Source organism: Dermochelys coriacea, chromosome 1 (genome assembly GCF_009764565.3).
Source record: "Dermochelys coriacea isolate rDerCor1 chromosome 1, rDerCor1.pri.v4, whole genome shotgun sequence".
In the NCBI taxonomy this organism is placed as follows: Eukaryota; Metazoa; Chordata; order Testudines; family Dermochelyidae; genus Dermochelys; species Dermochelys coriacea.
In genome coordinates, this window is record NC_050068.2 from 98,611,367 (window position 1) to 98,632,716 (window position 21,350).

General features: G+C 41.0%; 1 protein-coding gene across 7 annotated transcripts in view; it reads left to right on the top strand.

Moving 5' to 3' along the window:
- The window catches only part of FARP1 (FERM, ARH/RhoGEF and pleckstrin domain protein 1), a 360,795-nt gene that overhangs the window by 251,443 nt on the left and 88,002 nt on the right, over positions 1 to 21,350 (top strand). For all 7 annotated transcript variants that reach the window (XM_038415957.2, XM_038415977.2, XM_043504705.1 and 4 more), the window contains exons 7-10: positions 6,416 to 6,530; positions 8,406 to 8,553; positions 12,066 to 12,161; positions 13,346 to 13,509. In XM_038415957.2, coding sequence (XP_038271885.1) covers positions 6,416 to 6,530; positions 8,406 to 8,553; positions 12,066 to 12,161; positions 13,346 to 13,509 — 523 coding nt within the window. The remainder of the gene's footprint in view (positions 1 to 6,415; positions 6,531 to 8,405; positions 8,554 to 12,065; positions 12,162 to 13,345; positions 13,510 to 21,350) is intronic.

The window sequence follows — 21,350 nt, forward strand, 5'->3', positions numbered from 1 at the left end:
ATTCGTCACCTGGTTTTAGTTAAATCCTCAAACATCAGCAAAAACGTACTTGCACTTGTTGGGTCACATGGCAGGCTGCACATCATGACACCTCATGCCAGATTATATTCCTGATGCCTTCAGGACTGTGTATATGCCCAAAAAGCACAGCCTAAACAAACGAGAATCCATTCCCCAAAAAGCCCTCAAGTATTTTGATTGGCAGAAGGATCCCTGCTAGACTTGTGGGGGAGGTTCTTTTCAATCATCCATCCTCCACAGAAACCATAACAGCAGACTCCTCTCTGATAGGATGGAGTACCCACCTTGAAAACCTTACAGTACAGGGCAAGTGGACCCCTCAGGAATCTGCCTTTCATATCATTCTTCTTGAGCTTAAAGCAGTTTGGTATGCATGCAACCCATTTTCTACCCATAATCAAAGATTATCCAGTCAGGGTCATGATGGATGACGGAACAACCATGTATTACATCAGCTGCCAATGAGGAGCAAGATCCCTATCCTTGTGCACAGAAGTAAAACTTGGAAACTGGTGCATAGCCAACCAGATCAATATCTCAGCCGCATACATACCTCGTCTACAGAACACCATAGCCAACAAGAAATTTTTGCCAAGAGCACAAGTGGGAACTGAACAATCTGACCCTATAGGGGATATTCTTCACTGGGAGCTTCCCAGAGTTAGTCTTCTTTGGAACATCATTCAACAAGACGTTTCACAAGATCTACTCAAAGGGAGGACATGGCTGCAGTTGCCTAGGAGATGCTTTCCTTAGTCTATGACCATGATCCCCACTGTACGCATATTCTGCCCATCAACTCACACTGTTGCTTCCCAAAGTCCTAAAAATGATAAAATGCAGGTGAAGTCAAAATCATCCTGATAGTGGCCTCCTGGCTTGAACAGGTATGGTTCCCAGATCTGATTCACCGGTCACTTTTTCAGTAACTGAGATATCCAGATTTACTGACTAAAGAATCAGGGAAAACTATTTGCCCCAATCTTTCCACACTACCTTTTAAGGCCTGGCTCCTGGGCATAGAAATGGATTGCTCATTTGAAGTGCAGAATATGTTGTTGAACATTAGGAAACCATCCGCAAGGAAGATTTTCATAAATAGAAACCACTCCAGTTCAGGTGCATCCAGCATGGTTTGTCTCCCTCTGATTCCCACTAAACACACATTTTAGACTACCTGTTAAGTTTAAAGAACTTGGTTTGTCACTGAGTCCATCCAGGTCACCTGTTGCAGCCTCCAACTTACCTGTTGTGTGTTCTGTTTTTGCACATCCTACAACCTCTAGATTCATTGAAGGACTGGCCAACATTTTTCCATAAATTAACCTACTCCAGTTTGGGACCTTAATCTTATCTCAGTGCACTGATGAGACCATCCTGCAAGCCCTTAGCAGAGTGCTCTTTCCTGCAATTATCCTTGAAATCCTCTTTTCACAGAGCTATTATGTCAGCTAGAAGAGTAGGGAAATTCTTAGCCCTTACGGCAGATCGACCTTACACTGTAGGATGTAAGATGGGTAATTGTATGTCTTGATTAATGTGGAAGTCTGAGGAGATATTGGAGAGAAAATGAGGATGTCCCACCATTTTACTGGGACGAAGTGGGACATCCTCATTTTCTCTCCAATATCTCCTCAGACTTCCACATTAATCAGGACATGCAATTACCCATCTTCTAAACTGCACAACTGTAGATAAGATGCTAGTCCACACACTTTGGATGTCAGGAGGTCACTAGCTTTCCATCTAGAAAGAATTAGACCCTTCAGAGCCTCTTCTATACTTTTTGTTTCCTTTGCAGACAGAATGAAGGGACCCCCTATTTCTGCCCAAAGACTACCGAAATGGGTCTTAGGATGTATTTTATCCTACTGTGAACTCTCTTATGTGCATCCTTCCTCCAGGGTGACTGGCCATTCCACCATAACCCTAGTCCACCTCTATTGCTTTGCTCAAGAATGTCCTCATCAAAGTCGTTTGTAAATTTGCCACCTGATCATCTTTTCACACCTTTCCCCAGCACTACATCATAGGGCATGCTTCCAGATCTGATGCAGCCTTTTGGATGTCTGTTGTCCAATCTGTACTAGATAGAACTCTTCAGCACCCACTGTCTCAGTTTGGGCACTGCTCAGGAGTTAGGTGAAGTGGAGCTCCCATAAGGACAGTTTCTCAAAGAAAGAGAGGTTGGTTACTTGTAAAGTAACTTGAGTTCATCAACATACTTTCTTCCTATGGGTGCTCTACTACCCATTCTCCTTCCCCTCTACTTCAAAGACCTGTCATTAGGCTGGATTTTGCAGTGGAGCGGGAACTATTTTAAAGCCCTCACTGGAAATAGAAAAGAGTTGGTTGGAGATTTAGGATTTAAACAAGGAAAGATAAGTTGCGCAGTCCTATAACAAGAAGACTAAGTAGGATAGAATGATCCATAGGATTAAAGCTATGCTAAGAGCAATTTGAACGAGATGAGAGATCTGTCATCACCAGCAAGGAGTAAGATATTTACTCTTTTAGCCTGTTCATCATTAAAAAGAGATTTGCTAAGGAACAGAAAAACCTAAATTGATTGAGCCTTAGTGAACTGTTCCTCTTTCCTGCCAGACTAAGAGTGTGGTGTATGAAATAGTGTCTTTTAATTGCTAGAAGAAGCAGGTTCTTTTTCTTCACTGAAAAAGTCTTAAATAACATTTGATTAGGACTTTTCTGCAGATGAAGGTTTGGGTGTTGATTAAACTAGATGGGATTTTCCATATTGCTTTATATATATAAAATTATCATTTTAATTGTGCTTGTGGGATTTTTTTATTATTATATGTGACGAATACGTGAAAGGTGTCTGTATTTCCTTTTAAAAACAAATTTTCTGCTTGTTTTTTTTTTAACCTGAGAAATATCAGAACTGTTAACTCTGGTTACATTGATTTTGGTGGATGTCTTATATTGGAGACAGGGTGGTCAGAGAATGTATTTTGTATATTGTTAGTTTCTCCACCTACATTGGAGGTTTGTGGTGGTGAATCTGTACCAAAGATTTTTTTTTTTTTCAAAATGTTAAGTAGTCATTGCAGTGAAATAGTTATGAACAAAAATAAGACAGTTTTAAACAGTTTTTAAACTAAAAATCCCTTTTCTCAATTGTACCAGTTTCACTCCTTTGCCTCTGATAATGTTATTTCACTAGATCTTTAATAACTATAGAGTCTCCTAGTCTAGACAGAATCTTCATTTCTGACAAGTTGAACATTTTAAAAATGTCTTGTATGCTAAAAATGTGTAGGTTCCTGTATAATATTAGGAAGTTGTGCTCTGAAAGAGGCTCAGTCACTGAGGGAATGAGATTCCAAAACCCTTTGTATTATCCTAAACTGGTAGAGTTTGATGTGAGTGGGATTTATTTCTCTTTCCCTAGTCCTGGATCTGTCTATTATGTTTAGAATTAACACATAAGAGTCTGATTTAGGAACCCCTAAACTGTGTTTAATATTATACTTGCATGTTATTTCTAATGGACTAGAGTTTAATATTGTCTGTTCCCATCTACAAGTGACCAAAATCCTGTGTAATTCTTACCTCCCCAGTGTAATAGTAGAGTTTCCAAATTTGTTGTACTTGCAAGCCCTCCTAATACCGCATGTGACTATAGTTCTCGCTGAAGATATCTTGTATCTCCTAAAATGTTTTCGGTGATAATTGGCCCTGATAGTTCCTATAATGGGATCTCATGTGCTTTACTCAATAATGTATTTAAATGGTCTCTGACATTTATTTATTGGCTAAAAATTATTTGATGTATTTTTCTGAATAAATATAAAATCAGCAGCTGCTGACAGCAATGATATAAAAGCGGAAAGAGCAGGGAGGCAAGAGGTGAAGAATGGCGTCGTATCATCATGCTGTGTGCATCCACCTCTGCATAACGGGTCTTTGAAGGATGGGTTTCTGTTTCCAGGAGTCCCTGCTAAAGATGTACCTGTCACAGAGGATCTTCACTGATGTTACAGCCTGCTCTTAATATAAAATCCTATTTTGAGAGCAGCAAATGGATTATATTAAAATTAACATATATCTTACAAAACAGATTATTTCATATGAAAGATGCTACATAAAATATCTCAGAACACAATAGAAAGTATGTTAGAACAGAGTATGCTGCATATGCTTTGGTAATTGGATTCATGTAGAAAGGAAAAATGGGAGCAGATAAAAAGAGAAGAGTTGAAACGTAAAAGTAATTAGAGATACTAGAAGTATTACTTCAGGCTAGTTACAGCAAGGAGAGAAAGGAACCATGTGTTAATGTGGTAAGAAAAGAGTGAGGTGTAGTTAAAAATCAACCTTTGGCTAAAATGATCAGGAAGGTAATAAAAGAGGGAATGGCTCAGAGGGAAAGTGAGCTCCAGAAAGTGCAGCCCTATCCATAGAGAAACACTAGAAAGGAGTCTTAGATGGAAATAGGAGACTGGGGAGGGAAGGGGGAGAAGTAGATGGATATGAGGTCAGAGCGAACCAGTCCTGGTGAGTTTTGGAAGCCCTAGAGGGTGATTTGAAATGGATTTGGGGGTGGTAGATGCAGTGCAAGTGGCAGAAATCATATGGCTGCAGGGAGAGAATAGTTGGGCTGCAATACGTTTGGCCTCTTGAAGTTTAAAGAATGTAGGGCTTTAGGAAAGCCCCACAAAAGGGAATTTTAAGCACTTGCATGGGTGATGAGTAAAATGTGAATGATATTTTCAGAAGAGCCTGGATCAACTAATGTCAAATTTTCATGATGTTATGGAGATAGTCATAGGCAGTCGTCTTTCTTCCTTAAACATCTTTCCTTTCCTTTTAAGTTCAAAGTTCAAGATTTATGACCTTGGGGACAAAATAGAAACCTGAGCCGTGAGCTACACTTCAAATGTTGATCGGCATAGCTACGTAACTTCTGCTGAGCACTGTAGTTACACTGACATTAAGTGCTGGTATAGACGCAAAGAGGTCAACAGAAGATACTTCCATCAATCTAGCTATCGCTCCTTAGGGAGGTGGATTACCAGATTACAGTGACGGAAAAATTCCTTCCCTTGCAATAGGAACTGGAAGCGCCTGCATTATGGTGCTACAGCAACAGAGCTGCTGCACTGTAGTTGCGCAGCTGTAGCACCCGTAGTTTAGACATGGCCTCAGTGAAAGGGGAGTTAGTAATATGGAACAGCAGACTTTTTGTGCAGGAGGATTCTCCTTTTTAAAGTATTCAGCAGTGGAAAGAGGTAGAGTATCGAGGAACTGATGGAACAGATGGCATGATCTTCTAACATATCTATTAATTCTTTTCAGAGGTGGAAGTCGTAGAATTTATTCAACGTCTGCGTATGATCCCTGGATTTTAATTTAGTCTCTTTGTAAGGAACCTAGTTAGGTATAAAAGATTAATAAAGCTATACAGCTTGGATATTGGGGTGTATTGATCTTTCACAGAGGGTTGGACAAAGATCAGTAAGAGCCTTCATTCATTGTACTGTTCCTAGGACTCTGGGATAATAATGGGCAGAGGGGATATCATTTTACAAAGAAACTGATAGCAGAAACATGTAAATAATGTATGATAGAGTAGCAGGCAACATGCTATTAAATATTCTGATTCCCATATGTAGATTGCGAAAAATAAGTAACTTCCCACTAATGTGGCAGAGCTGAAAAGTAGGTTACATAGCGAACTGTTGCATGCTTGTACTTACAAAACTGCAGCAGTTGGGGGCAACTTCAGTCTGAGAAATGATTTATTATTAAACTCTGTTCACAGAAACAAAATGTAACACTAAGCCAGAGAAAAAAGGAAAAATACTGGATGTTCTGAAGTACTGCAAAATACAAAACAGACAAATGCTTTATAAATCTCTGGGTTGCAATATATGTATGTATTTAAAAACAAAGAAACCACCTCAAAAATGTCTGTCTTCGAATTTGATATAATGCATAATTGCATAAAATTTTGGGGGTGGAGTTCAGGGAAAGAAATGAACGTTTGTTCTAGAGGAAATGAAGTTTTGTGTTGAGTGCCACAATGAGCTTGACAGAAGCTGATATGCTCCAGTGAAATGTTCATCAGCAAATTGAAGCCCCTCCACCAATCCTTATCACACACCCAAATCAATATATCTTTGAAATTATTTCATTTTGTTTTGTTTTTTTTAAATCTTCTTATAGGGTTGTGGGGAATGGGAGAACCCTTACTCTTAGGCTACTTTTCATTGTTTCAGTTACCTATAAAGATAAGGAATATGTGGAACATACAATAATGAAAATGAGTTATGAAACAATGTGGCAGATGTGGACAAACATACTTTTATTATTCTTTCTTTTGGCTTGTCTGAATTAAACACAGGGTTTTGATTTTTCTGTCTCTCTCTAGCTGAGATTGGGGATTTTGATGAAACCATAGACCGTGAACACTTAGTGAAGAACAAGTATATACCTCAACAAGAAACACTAGAAGACAAAATCATGGAATTTCATCGCAATCATATGCAAGTCCCAGCGTTTGTTCTTATTAATTTTCCTTTCCTTCAATGTAATTCTAACTGTGAATTGAGCTTTAGCTATATATATTGAGCTTTAGCTATAAAAGATTTTCAGGCCTATGACTTAGTTACTTTTTGCCCTTTCATGTCAATATACAAGATGTTTAAAGAGCATCAGTTGATTTTGATTTTCTTTCTAGCAGTCAATTATTTTTTCAGCCTGTTTCACACAAAAGAATTCATTGTCAGTTTTGTGCATGCAAATACAATTGTAAATAATGACCCTGATCTGCAGATACTTGTGTCAGTAGTCTCACTGAGGTCAAGGTCATTGAATATATCTTTCACTGCCATAGATGGCTGTCAAAGGGCTCAAAAGATAAATTTCAGGGGAAGCTTGTGAGCCGGGGGGAATCTGAGAAGTTCTCTGAATAGAAATGGGAGATTAGGTAACATATAACCTGAAGAAAAGATGCGTCTTAGAAGGGAGTTAGGAGATTGAGGATAAGTTAGGAGCAGAATGGCAGGAATTTCTGCTTCTAAGAACCATTCGGAACTCAAGCCATTGCATTTTGAACAAGTGAGGTTTGGGGTTTATTGTTTGTGAGTTTTGTAACAGCAATTATGTTAATCAGGACTGTATGATTTAATATGAAGAATTTAACATTTATGGTGCCCAAAATGTATGTTCACTGCCCTCAATGTCTTTCATCTTATTCCTTTGCACATTTTCTTTCTCCTACCCAATTATATAGTAGGCAATATTCATATAATCTTTTATTTTCATGAGCCCAGTAAACCATATAATTTACTGTTCTGTTGGAATAATGTATATAAAATTGTGTTAGAGTTAGTGGTTGAAGATGCACGCAATCAACCAGCAAAAATGCTTTGTGTACATGACTGTTTTTGTGCCCTCACACACTATTATAATTTGGGAGCTAGAATTCTTCATTGAAAGAGCATCTATATTTGTGCTTTTAAGGTGGTATGCCCATGGTAGGGGACCTCTTACTTCATCAGCGGGGAACATCTGATTAAAATAAAAACATGTTAACTGTAATATGTTCTTTTATTTTAGAAAATATAGCAATGTTATAATTGCTAAAAGCTGATGCCCAGAGCTCTGTTTCCCTACTTAATTGTATTTTAAGTGAAAACTGGTCACAATCCAATAACTCTCTGCTTCTAAAGGAGGCTCTTTCAAGTTCTAGCTCTACAGTGCAGACTTGTGCGAGTGTACCTTTGTCAGTTAAGGGTATAAATAGCTGAGCCACATAGCTTTGCCAGCAGTATCCCTAGTGTAGAGGCAGCTATACAGACAAAGCTGTGCTTTTACTAGTATAGCTTGTTTCATTCAGGGATGGGTGGTTTCACTATAACAGTACAAAGCACACCGCTAGGAATCCTTTGCTGTCGTAGTATACCGGTATAGATACACGGGTAAGGAGCTCCTAGTGGAGATATGGGCTCTTTTTCAGATAGACATTACATTTGTAAATGACTGTGATTTTGGATATCTCAATTTTTGAGTGTCTAACTAGAGACACCATAAATAGGCCTGATTTTCAGAAGATGGATGGTCAACACTTTTGAAAAGATCAGGCTTCTTTGAGGTATCGCAAGTTAGGCCCCAAAAATTGAGGGATCCAAAATCACTATTTGCTTTTAAAAATCTTGGTCTTTGAGAACAGAGCTATTGTTCTAGCTGCTACAGATTGGGTGACTTGGAGTGGCCGTATGGATATTATCTAATTAACAGGAACCGGTTTCCATGATGAAATTTCTTTTTGCTCCTTAAAGAAGTAATTTGATTCCAGTTTAATAGTTGTGGAGAATTCAAGTCTCTTGGCTTTTCTTTTTTCATTTTTGTTTCTAAAGTGGACAGACACCAGCAGAATCAGATTTCCAGCTACTAGAGATTGCCCGTCGGTTGGAAATGTATGGAATCCGGTTGCATCCAGCAAAGGACAGGGAAGGGACAAAGATCAACCTGGCAGTTGCCAACACAGGCATTCTAGTTTTTCAGGTTAGAGCTGCTCTGATCATGGTTTTAATCTTTAAAACAGACTGTTCTTTTAGCAAAAGCAATTATTATACCAGTGGTGCAGCCTCTGTGTGAAATGTGTCTAGTTTGGTTTACAGCCACCCTCAGGGAAGATTGACTAGCACGCACGCAGAACCACCAAAATTTCAGGATGCTCCCAGAATTGCTTGCAATGTTGGCCTTAGACCTTTGTGACTGCATAAGGTCCCACATTTCCAGGGTCCCCTTATTACCTGCACACACCTAACCTAGCAGCTAGATCTCCACCCTCTGTTTCCAGCCCATAGCCCTGTCTGTTTCCAGCGCCAGCTATTGAAGAGACTGACTTCCCTAACTACTCTCCTCTGATCTATGGTCAGAAAGCTACATGTTGACTACAGCTCCTCGTTACCCTGATGCACATTGAGGTGGATTACCTGAGGCCACAGGGCATCATCAATAAGGTCAAGATTTGGTTATGGGCATTTTGAGTAAAAGTCTTGGCCAAGTCATGGGCAATAAACAAAAATTCATGGCCCGTGACCTGTCCATGACTTTTACTATAAATGCCCCTGACTAAATCTTAGCTGCTCTGGGGGGCCCTAGGGGGTCACTGCTTTGGGAGGCCCCAGAGGCCAACAGTTGACCCCTGCTCCAGTGGGTGCTGCCAAGGTGCGGCTGGCCCGGGGCCCCCCTAGCAGCGGCCAGTGTGGCTAGCCCCAGGACCAGCTGCTGTGGTGACCCTGGGGTCAGCCACACCTGCAGCTCCAGCTGCAGATGTCCCGGAGGTCCCAGAAAGTCATGGAATCTAATTCTGTGACAGACTCGCAGCCTTAATCATAAACAGGGAAGGAGGGTCTCAGGCAGGCATGAAGTAGCAGATTTTGGGAGTAGTGAGTTTTTGGAGGTGGGGGAGGGGGTCAGGAAGAGGTGGGAGAGAACTAGATGGGGGCTCTCCATAGAGTTCCTTGTATGGGCTTTGCATAATCTAGGTCCATCCCTAGTTGCTTCTCCCAGTCAGGGCCTTGCAGCAATCTCTTCATTCTACCTTTGCCCAGTCCAGCAAGCTTCTTCCTCCTGTCTCCTCCCCCCAACTTCATAGGCCTATCTGACAAGCTGACATTCTGGCCCAAAACATCTGACCCTATCTCTGCATCAAATTTGAGGGTTAAAAAATTGAGTAAAATATGTTTTAAAACTTGGGTTACTGCAATTATTAAAATAACTATTCCTTTTAAAGGCAAAACAAAAACCTCAATTTTTGAAAGAAACTCAAAAGTTTCAAGCCTTTTTTTCAAAATAAAAAAATCCATCTTCTAGACCTTTTTAAAAAAAAAAATCATCTCTGAGCCAGCAGCTCCAATGGGGAGACTTTAAGAATAATAAAAAACAAATCCCACCAAAAAACTGCACACGTATCCAAATAGAAAATGTCAGTAAACTCACAACTTGATCACTTGATCAACAATTGAAGGAATGCCTAAGAACAGTGGCTCTCAACCTTTCCAGACTACTGTACCCCTTTCAGGAGTCTCATTTGTCTTGCGTACCCCAAGTTCCACCTCACTTAAAAACTTCTTGCTTACAAAATCACACACAAAAATACAGAAGTGTCACAACACACTATTACTGGAAAATTGCGTATTTTTCATTTTTACCATATAATTATAAATCAATTGAAATATAAATATTGTACTTGCATATCAGTGTATAGTATATAGAGCAGTATAAACAAGACATTGTCTGTATGAAATTTTAGTTTGTACTGACTTTGGTGCTTTTTATGTAGCCTGTTGTAAAACTAGGCAAATATCTAGATGAGTTCATGTACCCCTGGAAGACCTCTGTGTACCCCCAGGAGTACGCGTACTCCTGGTTGAGAACCACTGCCTAAGAACATTGAAAGCTGCTAAAAAAGAACATAGACTAAGTAGTTACACATGTGAGCAGCCATGTCCACTATATACAAATTTTCCTTAGCCTTGTTTTAAAGTGGTAGGAAGCATTACAAATTAAGGCCCTAATCCTTCAGCTAGATGTCTGTGGGAGGATCCCTGCACCTCAGCAAAACATCACTCACTTCACGGGGTCTCTGCATGTATAGGGGTCCATCTAAGCCGATCCAGTTAAAACTTCTGGGGGCATGGGCCTGATCCTGGAAAGACATTGAATACAACGGCCATTGACTGTAGTACAGTGGGACTCCCCATGATAGGAAGCACTACTCTCAATATTGAGCATTTGCAGGATCAATCCCTAAGGCTCTGAATCGTGCAAAAAAAATCTTTCTGTGCAGGCTCTTACCCATTTCAGTCAACCGAGACCCACTGTAGTCCATTAGATTCCTTGGCACAAGAGTTCATGCAGAACTGGCCCTAAATTTCTCCTTTATTGATGTTGTAGGTGAGCAAAATAAACTATAATGATTTTAAAATAAAAAAAGGAAAATAAAGGTTCATTCACAAATCACATAAATGCTGACTGCAAATGTTTATTTTTACTAGAATTTTTTTTAGAACCCATCTGCTGTGCTGTTGAATTTCCTAGCGGAGATGATTGACATTAATATAACTTTCTTGGACAGTAGGCTGATCTAACAAACATCATCACAGCATCAGTGCTTGTATGTTTGTCTGATGTGGCAGATACAAAGCAACATGGTTCTGTACATCTAGGAATCCAGTAGAAACTGCTTTTATAAACATAAGAAACTCATAAGCAGGTTTATAAGGATATTAGTAATTAAGTTTTTATTACTAAATGGAAATAGTTAACACTTTAAATCTTCCTCTAATTTTAGCATAGGTTAATTAGAAAACAATGTTCTGTTCAAATGGTGCAATCTGATTGTGAACATACACAAAGCCTTGCATAGCATGACTCATAGCTCCTGACATATTGCTCCTGAGCACCGTTAAAAGGCATTTTTTTGGCTCATCAGATAAACACTGTCAAGTAATTTATGTTTTCCTTTTACTTCTATGACTATATGTTAAAGATTAATACTGCTACTGCTTACTTCTGCATTTTTGTTCCAGAAAGAGGAGATATTTAAAGGGATGCTGATTTTACTTATCAGATAAAAATAGTCTGTAAGTTTTTGTAGTGAGCAATGGAGTAGTTTTTAAAATTCTCTGATAACTCATACAGTAAAACATTTAATAAGATTGTACTGTAATATCATCTGGGTCGACCTGGGGACACTGATCCTCGTTGGGGTATGTAGGCACTACTGCAATATAAGGCACCCAATCCTGTAATCATTTACGCATGTTCTTAAGTACTTGGGTTCAGTGGAATTACTCATGTTCTTAAATTGGGAATGTGTGTAAGTGTTTATGGGTTTGGAGTCTAAACAATTAGTAATAGCACCATTACAAGCAAATATATTTTAAACAGTGATTATGCAAAAGTATTTTTGATATCTGTCAAATTTACCTTACAGATACATGCTTGGAATACTTAAACTCTTCATTTAATCTGTAATATGACTTCACTTGGTTTGTCATCTTTAGGGTCACACCAAGATCAATGCCTTCAACTGGGCTAAGGTTCGAAAGCTGAGCTTCAAGAGGAAGCGTTTTCTTATCAAGCTACGGCCTGATGTGAATGTAAGTCCTTGATATTCTTCAAAGAAATTTGAGGAGAGGCTCTCTGGTAAATTCCTAGAGGCGAATAAAATAGATGTTTGAGTGGCCTGGCTTGTAATCAACGGTATTTTTTTTTAATTGGTCATTTACACTTATCTCTGGGGCTAGTGCCTTGATTACGTTTTCTTTCGTGTCCAACTTAAAATTGACATCCATGTTGGGCAAATTCAGCGGAGAAGCTAAGAATCGAACGTCTATGACAGATATCAAGTATTTCCATGGCTGTGGCTCCACGTACTAAAATGTTTGTCTCGATGCCATGCTGAGTAGGTGAGGCTTCCTGTTAAAGCTAGTGAACTTGGTGTAGTGCACACTCTTAATAATTAACCTCAGATCGATGAGATAGTGATGTTTAACTGTGGGAATATGCACCTCTGCTGTGGTGTGCAGTTGTGATCTTCAGTTTCCTAAGATGGAGCGCTTTTGCCATGGTACTGGGAATGGTCAGAAGATCCCCATTCCCAAGCTATATTTCTGACTGAAGGGACTTTTAATTCTGAGATATATCCTGTCGCGTATATTGTAATAGTGCTCAAAACAAATGTTCTGAGGCTGGTATCAAATCAAATGAAAAGATTTAAAGCAGGAGTAGGGAAGCAGAAATGATTAAATGCTTCTCAGGAAAGGGAAAGGACCCTTTAAGCTAGTTGAAGGGCTTCCCGCAAGACATTCCTTTTAAAATGACAGTTCAGAAAAGTTACTGTAGTTTATATTTGTATGTCTTATTCAAGCACTGTGCTTCAAAGAAATATGGATGCTGCTGCCATTCAGTAAAATCCATTTCTTCTTTCCTGGCTGGATGTCACAGGATGGTAAAGTGTCAGCGGGTGGAAATATAAACTAGAATGAGGAGAAAACGCAGGTTATTCTGATTTAGTATATTGCATTCTTAAAATAATTTGAGGAGCCTTGTAATAGGTCTGTTACATGAGACAACAGGAAAAATTGTGGGGAATTGCTCTTTATTAGTCCTGCTCAGAGTATATAGGAGGTTCTTGCGATGAATGGGAGGGCTCCTTGGGCCAGGAGACCATGAGTCAGGAGAGAGAATTTGTAGCATAGCATCAGTGTATCAATGTATATGTCCAGTGTGTTGCTCTCTCTCATTTGCTCACTCGTGTAAATAATGCTGTTACATCTTTTAGAATTCATTCCAGGACACCTTGGAATTCCTGATGGCCTGTCGGGATTTTTGCAAATCTTTCTGGAAGATCTGTGTAGAACACCATGCCTTTTTCAGACTTTTTGAGGAGCCCAAACCAAAGCCTAAACCTGTTCTTTTTACTAGAGGTTCATCATTTAGGTTCAGGTAAGACCTATTTTCCCCTTTCTGTCTCCTGCTGTTGTTCCTCTCTGCTATTAAAATCACATTGTCCTTACTTTAATCGTAGATCTTTAATGTTTTTCTCTTTGGTGTTGCAAACCGTTGCTTTATAGTTGCTAACGCACCTGTTCAACCAGAGTAATCCATGGGAAGCTGTGGAATAAAAGTTTAAATTTCCCTTACAGTAGGTGATAGAAAGTTGCTACTAAAGGGCTAAGTTCCCTGTAAGCTGCGTGGTTATGCAGCAGCCTATTTAGCACCGCGCAGTGCTCAGGGAACCCGCCCTGCTGCGGCCAGGGGAGGGGCACACCATAGGTGCTTGACACCCCTCCCGCCCAAGGCCTCCAAGTCCCTGTACTGCCTCTTCTCTCCCCCGCTCCACCCCCTTCCTGCCTCTTCCCCACTTGTCCCCCTCCCTGCCAGAGCTTCCTGCACACCACGAAACAGCTGTTTGTGGTGGGCAGGAGGTGCTGGGAGGGAAGGGGAAGAATTGATCAGCGGGGCTGCCGGCAGGTGAGAGGCACTCAGGGGCAAGTGGGAGCATGGCTGCCAGCACCTGCAAATTTTTCTCTGTGGGTGCTCAAGCCCTGGAGCACCAACGGAGTCGGCACCTATGGGGCGCCCCTGCCCCAGCCCCAACTGAGCCCCAGACCTGCTGCGGCCGGAGGAGGGGCATCTCTCCTCTCCCCTGGCCCCAACTCAGACCCGGACCGGACCTGCCGCGGCCGGGGGAATGGCGCCTACCCTGCGACCCCAGCCCCGGAGCTGCTGCGGCAGGGGGAGGCACCTCTCCTGCCCAAACCAGGTGCTGCTGCATGGAGAGAGAGCTGGGGGAGTCCTCTCTCCCCACCGTAGCTCCGGAGCACCATCCTGCACTCCAAACCCCTCATCCCCAGCCTGACCCCAGAGCCCGCATCCCCAGCCGGAACCCTCACCCCCACACATACCCCCACCCTTTGTCCCAGCCCTGAACCCCTTATCCCTGGCCCCACCCCAGAGCCCACACCCCAGCCAGAGCCCTCACACCCCTGCACCCCAACCCTCTGCCTCAGCCCCTCCCACACTCCGAAGCCCTCTGCCCCAACCCCACCACATGAATTTTGCTATGTGCATCAACATGAAGGCGATGTGTCACACACCACCTCCATATTGGTGCACATAACAAAATTCATTCTGCACATTTGTGGGAAAAATTAGATGCAGGGGTTTTCAAACTGGGGGACCTCTCAGGGGGTCGTGAGGTTATTATGTGGGGGGTCGTGAGCTGTCAGCCTCCACCCCAAACCCTGCTTTGCCTTCAGCATTTGTAATGATGTTAAATATATAAAAAAGAGTTTTTAATTTATTAGGGAAGTCGCACTCAAAGGCTTGCTATGTGAAAGGGGTCACCAGTACAAAAGTTTGAGAACCATTGAATTAGAGGGAACACTGCTAAAGGGTATGGTGAAAAGAAATCAATAGTGTCCATTGCACTTGTTCCACCCCAACCCCCACAATCCATCTATGCACCAGACAGGCCCACTAGTGCTACCTCCTGTGATTTGTCAACAGTGCCCTTCATGCTCCCAGGGAGAGAATTCTGCTCTGCAGATCACAAGAGGAGTGGATTTTCCTTGCAGTCTGATAACTACTCCCATGAGACAGGATATGCTCTTCACCCTACCAATAGCCTTATTTTTATCATTAAACGTTCTTGGTGGAGGGAGGGAAATAAATAAATTTAGTCTGGCAGAAGTTTCAGCTGAACTGTGTGAGTTACAAACATTTATGTACCCAGTTGAATAGTGATGAGACAAGGTTTTTTAATCTAGGCAGTTAATTTCAGAATCTTGTTTTCAATTTTTATAAAACAAGGAAAATAGAAAAAGGTTTTATAATTTTTCTAATGCCTTGATCAAAACATATTTTAACAAGTGTTTAATATGAGTGAAGGATTTTTTTAATATCAATTTACAATAGTTTAGAAATATATTTCACCTTTTATTTCAGTAGACTGTAGCCTTGTGTAAACAAGGAGTTTTAATTTGTCCAGATTCCTTAGTTTATTGGTTCCTCTTTTAGTAATAGATACCTTGGCTTTAGACATAAATGAAGTTGAAGCATTTCTTTAGAAAGTGGTGTTATAATGGCAGGTGGCATGGAGTGATGATTTCTGTGGCTGTGTGGTTAAAGATTTGAATCTAGAAACTGTAGACTGATTATACTAAGGGTAAAGCTTGCTTGTATATCATCCTTAAAGAAAGTTGTCTCTATTTTGGACTTAGAATAGCTGTAAGTTGATTGCCTTGAACTTTTGTGTATTTAAGATGTTATATAGATAAATGAAGTCCATTGTAGAAAATTGTCTGTGTGGATATTGTGTGCATATGAGTCTTTTGTTGGCATTTGTACTGTTTTGTACTATACAGTAGAGTAATGGCAAATTGGACATGCATTAGTTGCTTTGATAGCCTTATGGCTAAAGATCAAGTAATGAACTCCCAAGATGGCGTTGCAATCAATTTCCATATTTATAAAAAGTTACTAGATTTTGGAAGGGGAGTTTGGATTGTGGTGCTTGTTTGGGGTTTGCTTTTGCTGGGGAGGTGGTCTTTTTGGTGTGGCTTGTGTTTCCCAGATTAACAGGATTTAGGTGGGAAGGAGATGACAGATACAGAGGCAGCTGTGGGAGTGACTCCTATAGTGGAAGACACATTGAGGATGACTGGATGTGGAAGCTGTGGTATGTTACATGATCCTGGAGGGGGGAACCGGTAAGAGTTTTTTCTGCATGAAATGCCGTCTGATAGAGCTGATGGAGGAAAAGATCCGAGGTTTGGAGATGCAGGCGGAAAGTCTCGTTGAGTTTAGGAAGGGGTTTGAGCAGATGATGGAGCAAAGATATGAGGTACCTGAAGGGAAAAGCTCAGACTCACAGATGGAAGCAGGGCTGGGGAATTTTGAGGGGAGACTGGGTGAGGAAAGTGGTCAGTGGAAACATGTGACTCAAAGAACCAGGCAGAGGAAAAGACGGGCTAGTGAAGGAGAAATAGAGCTTAGGAAAAGGTTTGCAGAGTTGGAAAATGAAGAAGGGGCTCAGCAGGTACTTGTTGAAGGTGGAAGGGTAAGGAAGAAGAGAAGAGAGGCTAGTCCTATAGGAAAAGGGGAAGAGTCAAGGGAGACTACACCAAATATGAGCCCAGGAGGATACAGGATGGGTTGAAGAAGATTATAAGGGAAAATGGGAATGGAAAGAACTTGCAGCCAGAGGGAACAGGGGAGAGACTGGAGAATAGCACCGTCATCAGGAAAAGGCAGGTCTATGTGATCGGGGACTCTTTATTGAGAAGAATAGACAGGCCTGTAACTAGAGCTGATCCTGAGAATAGAAGGGTGTGCTGTCTTCCGGGTGCTAAGATACGGGATGTAGACCTGAGGTTGAAAAGGATCCTAAAAGGAGCGGGAAAGAATCCCCTAATTATCCTTCATGTGGGAACAAATGATACGGCTAGATTCTCGCTGGAAAGTATTAAGGGAGATTATGCTAGACTGGGGAAGATGCTTAAGGAAATTGAGGCTCAGGTGATCTTTAGCAGTATCCTTCCTGTTCCTAGAGAAGGGCAACAAAGGTGTGACAAGATTATGACTGTCAACAGATGGCTTAGGCAGTGGTGCTATAAGGAGGGCTTTGGGATGTATGGCCACTGGGAGGCATTCACGGACAGAGGACAGTTCTCTCGGGATGGACTTCATCTGAATAGGGAAGGAAATAGACTTCTAGGATCGAGGCTGGCACAACTGATAAAGAGAACTTTAAACTGCGAATTAGGGGGAGATGGATGGGAGATGTCCAGGAAATCTCTACGCCAGATTTTAGCATTGAGAGGGAAGAAGACGAAGTAAGAAAGGATACAGCCGTGGGTAGGAGAATGTATATAAGGAACGAGGGCGGTGTGGATACTAATCTAATAGGTTATACTGGCTGTAGAATGACTGTGCCTAATAGGGTACAAAATGTGAGCGAGGCCAAACAGCAAAAATTAAGATGTTTATACACCAATGCGAGGAGCCTGGGTAACAAAATGGAGGAACTAGAGCTACTGGTGCAGGAAGTGAAACCAGATATTATAGGGATAACAGAAACATGGTGGAATAGTAGTCATGACTGGACTACAGGTATTGAAGGGTATGTGCTGTTTAGGAAAGACAGAAACAAAGGTAAAGGGGGTGGAGTAGCATTGTATATCAATGATGAGGTAGAATGTAAAGAAATAAGAAGCGATGCAATGGATAAGACAGAGTCCGTGTGGGCAAAAATTACATTGGGGAAGAAAACTAGTAAAGCCTCTCCTATGATAGTGCTTGGAGTGTGCTATAGACCTTCGGGATCTAATTTGGATATGGATAGAGCCCTTTTTAATGTCTTTATTAAAGTAAATACTAATGGAAACTGCGTGATCATGGGAGACTTTAACTTCCCAGATATAGACTGGAGGACCAGTGCTAGTAATAATAACAGGGCTCAGATTTTCCTAGATGCGATAGCTGATGGATTCCTTCATCAAGTAGTTGCTGAACCGACTAGAGGGGATGCCATTTTAGATTTAATTTTGGTGAGTAGCGAGGACCTCATAGAAAAAATGGTTGTAGGGAACAATCTTGGCTCAAGTGATCATGAGCTAATTCAGTTCAAACTAAATGGAAGGATTAACAAAAATAAATCTACAACTAGGGTTTTTGATTTCAAAAGGGCTGACTTTCAAAAATTAAGGCAATTAGTTAGGGAAGTGGATTGGACTGGTGAATTTATGGATCTAAAGGTAGAGGAGGCCTGGGATTACTTTAAATCAAAACTGCAGAAGCTATCAGAAGCCTGTATCCCAAGAAAAGGGAAAAAATTCATAGGAAGGAGTTGTAGACCAAGCTGGATGAGCAAGCATCTTAGAGAGGTGATTAAGAAGAAGCAGAAAGCATACAGGGAGTGGAAGATGGGAGGGATCAGCAAAGAAAGCTACCTAATTGAGGTCAGAACATGTAGGGATAAAGTGAGACAGGCTAAAAGTCGAGTAGAGTTGGACCTTGCAAAGGGAATTAAAACCAATAGTAAAAGGTTCTATAGCCATATAAATAAGAAGAAAACTAAGAAAGAAGTGGGGCTGCTTAACACTGAGGATGGAGTGGAGGTTAAAGATAATGTAGGCATGGCCCAATATCTAAACAAATACTTTGCCTCAGCCTTTAAGGCTAAAGAGGATCTTGGGGATAATGGTAGCATGACAAATGGGAATGAGGATATGGAGGTAGATATTACCATATCTGAGGTAGAAGCAAAACTGAAACACCTTAATGGGACTAAATCGGGGGGCCCAGATAATCTTCATCCAAGAATATTAAAGGAATTGGCACCTGAAATTGCAAGCCCATTAGCAAGAATTTTTAATGAATCTGTAAACTCAGGAATAGTACCGAATGATTGGAGAATTGCTAATATAGTTCCTATTTTTAAGAAAGGAAAAAAAGTGATCCAGGTAACTACAGGCCAGTTAGTTTGACATCTGTAGTATGCAAGGTCCTGGAAAAAGTTTTGAAGGAGAAATTAGTTAAGGACATTGAAGTCAATGGTAAATGGGACAAAATACAACATGGTTTTACAAAAGGTAGATCGTGCCAAACCAACCTAATCTCCTTTTTTGAAAAAGTAACAGATTTTTTTAGATAAAGGAAATGCAGTGGATCTAATTTACCTAGATTTCAGTAAGGCATTTGATACCGTGCCACATGGGGAATTATTAGTTAAATTGGAGAAGATGGGGATCAATATGAACATCGGAAGGTGGATAAGGAATTGGTTAAAGGGGAGACTGCAACGGGTCCTACTGAAAGGCGAACTGTCAGGTTGGAGGGAGGTTACCAGTGGAGTTCCTCAGGGATCGGTTTTGGGACCAATCTTATTTAATCTTTTTATTACTGACCTTGGCATAAAAAGTGGGAGTGTGCTAATAAAGTTTGCAGATGATACAAAGCTGGGAGGTATTGCCAATTCGGAGAAGGATCGGGATATTATACAGGAGGATCTGGATGACCTTGTAAACTGGAGTAATAGTAATAGGATGAAATTTAATAGTGAGAAGTGTAAGGTTATGCATTTAGGGATTAATAACAAGAATTTTAGTTATAAATTGGGGACGCATCAATTAGAAGTAACAGAAGAGGAGAAGGACCTTGGAGTATTGGTTGATCATAGGATGACTATGAGCTGCCAATGTGATATGGCTGTGAAAAAAGCTAATGCGGTTTTGGGATGCATCAGGAGAGGCATTTCCAGTAGGGATAAGGAGGTTTTAGTACCGTTATACAAGGCACTAGTGAGACCTCACCTAGAATACTGTGTGCAGTTCTGGTCTCCCATGTTTAAAAAGGATGAATTCAAACTGGAGCAGGTACAGAGAAGGGCTACTAGGATGATCCGAGGAATGGAAAACTTGTCTTATGAAAGGAGACTTAAGGAGCTTGGCTTGTTTAGCCTAACTAGGAGAAGGCTGAGGGGAGATATGATTGCTCTCTATAAATATATCAGAGGGATAAATACAGGAGAGGGAGAGGAATTATTTCAGCTCAGCACCAATGTGGACACAAGAACAAATGGGTATAAACTGGCCACCAGGAAGTTTAGACTTGAAATCAGACGAAGGTTTTTAACCATCAGAGGAGTGAAGTTTTGGAATAGCCTTCCAAGGGAAGCAGTGGGGGCAAAAGATCTATCTGGTTTTAAGATTCTACTTGATAAGTTTATGGAGGAGATGGTATGATGGGATAATGGGATTTTGGTAAGTAATTGATCTTTAAATATTCAGGGTAAATAGACCAAATCCCCTGAGATGGGATATTAGATGGATGGGATCTGAGTTACTATAGAAAATTCTTTCCTGGGTATCTGGCTGGTGAATCTTGCCCATATGCTCAGGGTTTAGCTGATCGCCATATTTGGGGTCGGGAAGGAATTTTCCTCCAGGTCAGATTGGAGAGGCCCTGGAGGTTTTTTGCCTTCCTCTGTAGCATGGGGCGTGGTTGACTTGAGGGAGGCTTCTCTGCTCCTTGAAGTCTTTAAACCATGATTTAAGGACTTCAATAGCTCAGACATGGGTGAGGTTTTTCATAGGAGTGGGTGGGTGAGATTCTGTGGCCTGCGCTGTGCAGGAGGTCGGACTAGATGATCAGAATGGTCCCTTCTGACCTTAGTATCTATGAATCTATGAATTGCACCCCCGTGCTGTTTAAATGCAGTGTTTCCTCTGCATGCTTGACCCTTCATGCCTGTAAGGGGGCTAACAGAGCCTGGAATTCACCCTCAGACCAGGTCTACACGTAAACCTTTGCTGGTGTAGTAATTTTTTTAAAATCATTTTTATACCAGCAAAAGCCCTTGCATAAATATAGCTATACCGGCATAAAAGGCCTTTTACCAGTATAGCTTATTTCATTCAGGGAACTGGTATAAGCTATACCGGCAAAAACTTTTTTTTTTTTTTTTTTTTTTTTATTGCAGGTATAAGTTGCATCTACACTAGGAGGGTTTGCTAATATAGCTATATATCTGTATAGCTGTACTGGCAAACCTTTTTTAGTGCACACGAGGCCTCGGTGTACAAAAATGGTGATGTGTCACTGCTGCTTATGTACACTGCTGGATGGACTCTTCGCAGCATCTCCCATGTAAAGCTGTTTGAATCCTATTGGGCCTTATTTTCCACTAACTGCATCTTGTTAGGTCATTTACAACTGTGCAAAGTGAGTTCAAAATGCTACCAAATCAGAGATACCAGTTGATTCATAGAGGTAGGTAGTCA